Here is a 9,571-nt window from a genome sequence, read left to right as displayed (position 1 = left end):
GTGTCTCTCTGTCTGTGTCTCTCTGTGTCTCTCTGTCTCTGTGTGTGTCCGTAGCCGTGCTACACGGAGCTCCGGTCTCCGTGTTGTGCTCCCAGGTCGATGACCTCGTCGCTGAGGAGCAAAGGAAAGTCCTGTGGATCCCAGCGTCATCCTCCTGAGTTTACACTACAATATACACTACACTACATTATACACTACACTACTATACACTATACACACTACACTATTATACACTACACTATACACTACACTATACACTACAATATACACTACACTACATTATACACTATACACTATACACACTACACTATTATACACTACACTACATTATACACTACACTACTATACACTACACTATACACACTACACTACACACACTACATTATACACTACATTATACACTACACTATATTATACACTACACTACAATACACTACACTATACACTATACACACTACACTATTATACACTACACTATACACTACACTATACACTATACACTACACTACTATACACTACACTATACACACTACACTACACTATACACTACACTACTATACACTACACTATACACTACAATATACACTACACTACATTATACACTACACTACTATACACTACACTATACACACTACACTACACACACTACATTATACACTACACTATACACTACACTACATTATACACTACTATACTATACACTATACACACTACACTATTATACACTACACTATACACTACACTACATTATACACTACATTATACACTACATTATACACTACATTATACACTACACTATACACACTACACTACACACACTACACTACACTATACACTACACACACTACACACTACACTACATTATACACTACACTACTATACACTACACTATACACACTACACTACACACACTACATTATACACTACACTATACACTACACTATACTATACACTACACTACACACACTACACACACTACATTATACACTATACTATACACTACACTATACACTACACTATATACACTACACTACATTATACACTACACTACTATACACTACACTATACACACTACACTACACACACTACATTATACACTACACTATACACTACACTATACTATACACTACACTACACACACTACACACACTACATTATACACTATACTATACACTACACTATACACTACACTATATACACTACACTACATTATACACTATACTACTATACACTACACTATACACACTACACACTACACTATACACTACACTATACACTACACTACATTATACACTGCACTACTATACACTACACTATACACTACACTACATTATACACTACACTACATTATACACTACACTACAATACACTATACACACTACACTATTATACACTACACTATACACTACACTATACACTACACTATATACACTACACTACATTATACACTATACTACTATACACTACACTACACACACTACACTATACACTACCCTACACTATACACTACACTATACACTACACTATACACTACACTATACACTACACACTACACTACATTATACACTACACTATACACTACACTACATTATACACTACACACACTACACACACTATACACTACACTATACACTACATTATACACTACATTATACACTACATTATACACTACACTATACACTACACTACATTATACACTATACTACTATACACTACACTACTTTACACTACACTATATTATACACTACACTATACACTACACTATACACTACATTATACACTACACTATACACTACACTACACTATACACTACACTATACACTACACTATACACTACACTATACACTACATTATACACTACATTATACACTACACTACACTATACACTACACTATACACTACACTATACACTACACACACTACACACTACACTACATTATACACTACACACTACACTACACACACTACACTACACACACTACACTACACTATACACTACACACACTACACTACATTATACACTACACTATACACTACACACACTACACTACATTATACACTACACACTACACTGCATTATACACTACACTATACACTACACACACTACACACTACACACACTACACTACATTATACACTACACACACTACACTACACTATACACTACACACACTACACACTACACTACACACACTACACTACACACTACACTATACACTACACACTACACTACACACTACACTATACACACTACACTACACACACACTACACACACTACACTACATTATACACTACACACACTACACTACACACTACACACACTACACTACACACACTACACTATACACTACACTACACTACACACTACACACTACACTACACTACACACACTACACTACATCATACACTACACACACTACACTACACACACTACACACTACACTACACACTACACTATACACTACACTATACACTACACTACACACTACACTACACACACTACACACTACACACACTACACTACACACTATACACTACACTACACACTACACACACTACACACACTACACTACACACACACTACACTATACACACTACAGCCAGCACCGTTCAGTGCTACGACTGGGCTACAGGCGGCACTGTGGTGTCTGGGGACTACAGCCTACCCAGACTACAGCCTGGATTACTACTACAGTCAGCCACAGGCTGTGGCTACTACTACAGCCTGGATTACAACTCCAATCAACAACACAGACTGTGTAAACACTACTACAGCTGACTACCACAGACAGCCACACAGCTTGTGAACATTACCACAGCCTGGATTACTACAGCCAGCACCACAGCCTGTAACTCTACTACAGCCTGGGATGACAGTCAGCACCGCAGGCTGTGAACGCTACTACAGCTGACTACTACAGACAGCCACACAGACTGTGGATGCTACTACAGCCTGGGATGACAGTCAGCACCGCAGGCTGTATTCGCCACTACAGCTTGGATTACTACAGCCAGCCCACACAGCCTGTGAACGCTACTACAGCTGACTACTACAGTCAGCCACACAGCCTGTATTCGCTACTACTACAGCTTGGATTACTACAGTCAGCCACAGCCTGTGAACGCTACTACAGCCTGGATTACGACTACAGTCAACAACACAGCCTGTAAACACGACTACAGCTGACTACTACAGCCAGCCACACAGCCTGTATTCGCTACTACAGCTGACTACTACAGCTTGGATTACTACAGTCAGCCACACAGACTGTGAATACCACACAGCCTGTATTCTCTACTACAGCCTGGATTACTACTACAGCCAGCCACACAGCCTGTATTCGCTACTACTACAGCTTGGATTACTACAGTCAGCCACAGCCTGTGAACACCACACAGCCTGTATTCTCTACTACAGCCTGGATTACTACTACAGTCAGCCACACAGCCTGTAAACTCTACTACAGCTTGGATTACTACAGCCAGCAACACAGCCTGTATTCGCTACTACAGCCTGGATTACTACAGTCAGCCACACAGCCTGTATTCGCTACTACTACAGCTGACTACTACAGCTTGGATTACTACAGTCAGCCACACAGCCTTGAACACCACACAGCCTGTCACTACTACTACAGCTTGGATTACTACTACAGCCAGCCACACAGCCTGTATTCGCCACTACAGCCTGGATTACTACTACAGCCAGCAACAGCCTGTATTCTCTACTACAGCCTGGATTACTACTACAGCCAGCCACACAGCCTGTCACTACTACTACAGCCTGGATTACTACAGCCAGCCACAGACTGAACACCACTACAGCCTGGATTACTACTACAGCCAGCAACAGCCTGTAAACTCTACTACAGCCTTGGATGACAATCAACAACACAGACTGTGAACATTACTACAGCCTGGATTACTACAGCCATACACGCAACCTGTGTAGACACTACTACAGCTGACTACTACAGCCAGCACCACACAGCCTGTATTCGCTAGTACAGCCTGGATTACAACTCCAATCAACAACACAGTCTGTGTAACCACTACTACAGCTTGGATTACTACAGTCAACAAGACAGCCTATAAACACGACTACAGCCTGGATTACTACGACGGCTGTGAACTCGTGTTGTTGTTGCTGCTGCTGCAGCTGCAGCTACCTGGATGATGATGCTAAACAGGCCCCGACGACTACAGGCCAAGCTCCAAGTGCGCGGTGTGTGTGTGTGTGTGCGCGAGGAAAGACCACGACAGGCGAGGGACTACAGCGTGAGCTACAGCCGGGAACTACAGACTACAGAATCAACTACGGGCTGACTGCTATCGCTACAGAATAAACTACAAGCTGACTGCTATCGGTTGAGCTACAGAATAAACTACAGGCTGACTACTATCGGCTAAAGCTACAGAATAGACTGAAACTACAGGCAAACAAGGATCTACTGAAGCTACAGAATAGACTGAAATTACAGGCAGACATCAACGATCGGCTGAGCGACAGACTAAACTACAGGCTGACTACTATCGGCTAAAGCTACAGAATAGACTGAAACTACAGGCAAACAAGGATCTACTGAAGCTACAGAATAAACTGAAACTACAGGCAGACATCAACGATCGGCCGAGCTACAGACTAAACGACAGGCTGACTACTATCGGCTAAAGCTACAGAATAGACTGAAACTACAGGCAAACAAGGATCTGCTGAAGCTACAGAATAAACTGAAACTACAGGCAGACATCAACGATCGGCTGAGCGACAGAATAAACTACAGGCTGACTGCTATCGGCTGAGCATCAGACTAAACTGAAACTACAGGCAGACATCAACGATCGGCTGAGCTACAGACTAAACTACAGGCAGACAATCTATAAATATCATCCGAGCTACCACCTTTACAACAGAAATAAGACTAAAGCCTGAACTACAGGCAGAGTGAACTGTGAACTACAGGCGGGGCCGACTGAAGGGCTACAGTCTGAACTACAGTCTGAACTACAGTCTGAGCTACGCTTTGATCTGCGTGAACATCACGAACCGGGACTGGAAGCCTGAACTACAGGCAGAGAACCGGGTGTTGTGAGCTGTGGTCTGGACTGTAGTCATGGCAACAGCGCTGAACTACAGGCAGAGAACCGGGTGTTGTGAGTTGTGGTCTGGACGGTAGCTATGGCGACAGCGCTGGGCTACAGGCAGAGGACCGGGTGTTGTGAGTTGTGGTCTGGACGGTAGCCATGGCGACAGCGCTGGGCTACAGGCAGAGAACCGGGTGTTGTGAGTTGTGGTCTGGACGGTAGCCATGGCGACAGCGCTGGGCTACAGGCAGAGAACCGGGTGTTGTGAGTTGTGGTCTGGACGGTAGCCATGGCGACAGCGCTGGGCTACAGGCAGAGACCCGGGTGTTGTGAGCTGTGGGTGAGACTGTAGCCAGGGCAAGAGAGCGATCGGGAAAACTACAGTCGGAGCTACGGGCCTCCACTACAGGCGGAATCTCTTGGCGCGTGGGATCGCCGATTGTTGGAACAGCCACCGAAATGTTGTGACTGGGCACCAAACTACAGCAGGATGACAACCACCAACCCTCATCATCATCACTCGTCACCGTCAATATCATCATCATCGTCAATACCATCATCGTCAATACCATCATCATCAATACCACCATCATCAATACCATCACCATGTAATATCACCACCATTCAGTACCACCACCATCATCACCACCATCAATACCACCACCACCAGTAACACCACCATCAATGCTATCATCACCACCATCATCATCACCACCATCATCACCATCATCAATACCACCATCAATACCACCATCACCACCACCACCACCATCATCATCACCACCATCATCACCACCATTCAGTATACCACCACCATCAATGATATCATCACCACCATCATCATCACCACCATCATCACCATCACCACCATCAATACCACCATCAATACCACCATCACCACCACCACCACCATCATCACCACCATCACCACCACCATCACCACCATCACCACCATCATCACCACCATCATCACCACCACCATCATCACCACCGTTCAACACCATCACCATCATCACCACCATCACCACCGCCATCACCACCACCACCACCACCATCATCACCACCATCATCACCACCACCATCACCACCATCACACCATCATCATCACCACCACCATCACCACCACCATCACCACCATCACCACCATCACCACCACCACCATCACCACCATCATCATCCACCACCATCATCACCACCATCACCACCACCACCATCACCACCACACCACCACCACCATCACCACCATCACCACCACCACCATCACCACCACCATCACCACCACCATCACCACCATCACCACCACCATCACCATCATCACCACCATCACCACCATCACCACCACCATCATCACCACCATCATCACCACCATTCAGTATACCACCACCATCAATGCTATCATCACCACCGTTCAACACCATCACCATCAATACCACCATCACCACCACCACCATCACCACCACCACCACCATCACCACCACCACCATCACCACCACCATCACCACCATCACCAAGTAATATCAGCTCGTGGTGCATCGCTAATCCCACGTGGGAGTTTGCGTCGAGGCTGCTGCTGTTTGGTTCATATCGCGCCTAGGTCCACTCAGCCTTGAGAGTAGTGGGGGGGGTGACGTTATGTAGATTATTGATGAGCTCCGTGACTGTCGAATCGATTTTAACCCCAATAAAGATGAGATGGTGATGGTGATGGTGGTGATGGTGGTGATGGTGATGGTGGTGATGGTGGTGGTGATGGTGGTGGTGATGGTGGTGATGGTGGTGAGGGTAGTGATGGTGGTGATGGTGGTGATGGTGGTGATGGTGGTGGTGATGGTGGTGGTGATGGTGGTGATGGTGGTGATGGCGGTGATGGTGGTGGTGGTGATGATGGTGGTGATGATGATGGTGGTGGTGATGGTGGTGGTGATGATGGTGGTGATGGTGGTGATGATGGTGGTGATGATGGTGATGATGGTGATGATGGTGGTGATGGTGGTGATGGTGGTGATGGTGGTGGTGATGGTGGTGGTGATGGTGGTGATGGTGGTGATGGCGGTGATGGTGGTGGTGGTGATGATGGTGGTGATGATGATGGTGGTGGTGATGGTGGTGGTGATGATGGTGGTGATGGTGGTGATGATGGTGGTGATGATGGTGGTGATGATGGTGATGATGGTGGTGATGGCGGTGATGGCGGCGGTGATTGCGGTGGTGTATTCCACAAATATGCCCGACTGTGAGGGCGGGCACAAGCCGGCGTTAAACGTTGAGTTTTATAAGGGCACCACGGGGTGACCAGCCCCTCCTCACCCAGCCCCTCCCCACCCAGCCCCTCCCCACCCAGCCCCACCCCCCACCCAGCCCCACCCAGCCCCACCCAACCCCCTATTCTCGGTTCTTTCGGTAAAGTCACGTAGAAGGGAAATAATAAAATAATATTATTATTTACCCAAAGAAACAAGAATCCACACTCTTTGATTCTCTCGGTGAAGTCCACGTAGGTAGAAAAAAATGAATGGATCACGACGTTTCGACCGCAACGCAAAGAATCAAAGAATATGGATTCCTGCAGTTGACCAAAGCTTCGAGTCAAGTCAGAAATGAACAGTTTTTGATTTAAGGAATACCTCAAACACGCGTCAAGACCAGAGGTCGCAAACGGGTTTTGATTCCTTACCCGAACCCGGCCGCACCAGGGTCGACAACGGGTACCCGTACCCTACCCGATACCCGGCTACCCGTACCCGGCCGGGTACGGGTACGGGTATCGGGTACCTGATTGCGACCTCTGGGATGAAGCCATGTTGCAGGCGCGGGTGGGTTGATTCTAGGAACTTGAATTGTGAGAAGAGACAAGACGTTGGGAAATGAGTGACAGTTACTCACCAGTGACTCACGGCCTACCCGTACCCGTACCCGGCCGCACCAGGGTCGCAAATGGGTACCCGTACCCTACCCGTACCCGGCCGGATATCGGGTATCGGGTACCCAGTTGCGACCTCTGGGATGAAGCCATGTTGCAGGCGCGGGTGGGTTGATTCTAGGAACGTGAATTGTGAGAAGAGACAAGACGTTGGGAAATGAGTGACAAACGGTGACTCACCGGTGACTCACGTTCTACCCGTACCCGGCCGCACCAGGGTCGCAAACGGGTACCCGGCTACCCGTACCAGGCCGGGTACGGGTAGCCGGGTATCGGGTAGCGTACGGGTATCGGGTACCCGGTTGCGACCTCTGATTCCAACTGTTTAGAATCCCCCTTGGTTTGACGTTCAGTTTGTTGAACCCATGACATCACTTGGGGAAATAAAACGACATGTCTCGGACCGTTTTCGTGAACACAAAGCAGATCTGAAACACGGCAGGACCAATACCTCTGCCGTTGCTGATCATTGTGTTAATGCTGTGGGCTCGCACGAGTTTGATTTTCCCAAGACGGAGGTACTCTGCAAACCCACCGGCTACTTTCAAAGCTTTGTTCATGAAGCCATCTAGATGTATAAACACAGACACAACTTCAAAGCGAGAAGATGGGTACAAACCAGAGGTCGCAAACGGGTTTTGATTCCTTACCCGTACCCGGCCGCACCAGAGTCGCAAACGGGTACCCGTACCCTACCCGATACCCGGCTACCCGGCCGGGTATCGGGTAGGGTACGGGTATCGGGTACCCGATTGCGACCTCTGGGATGAAGCTATGTTGCAGGCGCGGGTGGGTTGATTCTAGGAACGTGAATTGTGAGAAGAGACAAGACGTTGGGAAATGAGTGACAAACGGTGACTCACCAGTGACTCCGGCCTACCCGTACCCGGCCGGGTACGGGTAGCCGGGTATCGGGTACCCGATTGCAACCTCTGGTACAAACTGAACAATCATTGGAAGGACGTTATTAAGCAGGTAAAGTCTTAACTGACAGTGATTTTTCCATCCTACCTGCCTATGTCAGCTGTTATTTCCGACTCTCTGTCTCTCTGTGTCTCTCTGTGTCTCACTCTCTCTGTCTCTCTCTGTCTCTCACCATGCGTACCTCTTGTTCTTAGGGTTTTTTTTTTCTTCCTGTTGCCCGGCTCTCTGACATTGACACGCCAATCTTCTCATCGGCACGCATCCGGTGGCTGGGCTGCCTCACATTGACACGCTAATCTCTCGCATTGACATCTTCAAATCAATATTTACGCACAATTCTAGATTTGAAGCTTTCGTGACTGCAAGGATTCATACTCTTAGGTTTTTTCGGTAAAGTCACAGGTTACATCAGCCTCACCTTAACAACTCTTTTCAACCAGTCTACACAACGAAAGGCTCATTCCTGGCAGCGGTTTCAGCCGCACCACCTCTACATAACAAAAGGCTCAGTCCCATTTACATTCACCTTCATATCATCCTCACCTTAACAACTCTTTTCAACCAGTCTACACAACAAAGACTCATTCCTGGCAGCGGTTTCAGCCGCACCGAACCTCAGAATAATAATAATATCCAGGGCC

General features: G+C 47.0%; 1 protein-coding gene across 1 annotated transcript; it reads left to right on the top strand.

Annotated features, from left to right (window-relative positions):
* The first annotated feature begins 16 nt into the window (after positions 1-16).
* LOC133359413 (dynein heavy chain-like) lies at positions 17-4,808 on the top strand. The gene is made up of 2 exons (XM_061577826.1): positions 17-170; positions 258-4,808. The coding sequence occupies exons 1-2, from the start codon at positions 100-102 to the stop codon at positions 2,806-2,808; spliced, it is 2,622 nt and encodes an 873-aa protein (XP_061433810.1). The 5' UTR covers positions 17-99; the 3' UTR covers positions 2,809-4,808.
* The last annotated feature ends 4,763 nt before the right edge of the window (positions 4,809-9,571 follow it).

The sequence above is a fragment of the Lethenteron reissneri genome, chromosome 65, assembly GCF_015708825.2.
Source record: "Lethenteron reissneri isolate LAM-NWPU_2019-01 chromosome 65, ASM1570882v1, whole genome shotgun sequence".
In the NCBI taxonomy this organism is placed as follows: domain Eukaryota; kingdom Metazoa; phylum Chordata; class Hyperoartia; order Petromyzontiformes; family Petromyzontidae; genus Lethenteron; species Lethenteron reissneri.
The sequence above is the reverse complement of the archived record's forward strand: the minus strand, read 5'-3'. Positions and strand labels throughout refer to the sequence as shown.

What these genes read in the sequence shown, in the direction of transcription:
- LOC133359413 (XM_061577826.1), top strand. Translation starts at nt 100, where the DNA reads ATGACCTCGTCGCTGAGGAGCAAAGGAAAGTCCTGTGGATCCCAGCGT. An exon ending in CCTCCTGAGTTTACACTACA is followed by an intron (nt 171 to 257) that starts ATATACACTACA and finishes CTACACTATACA; the next exon opens with CTACAATATACACTACACTA.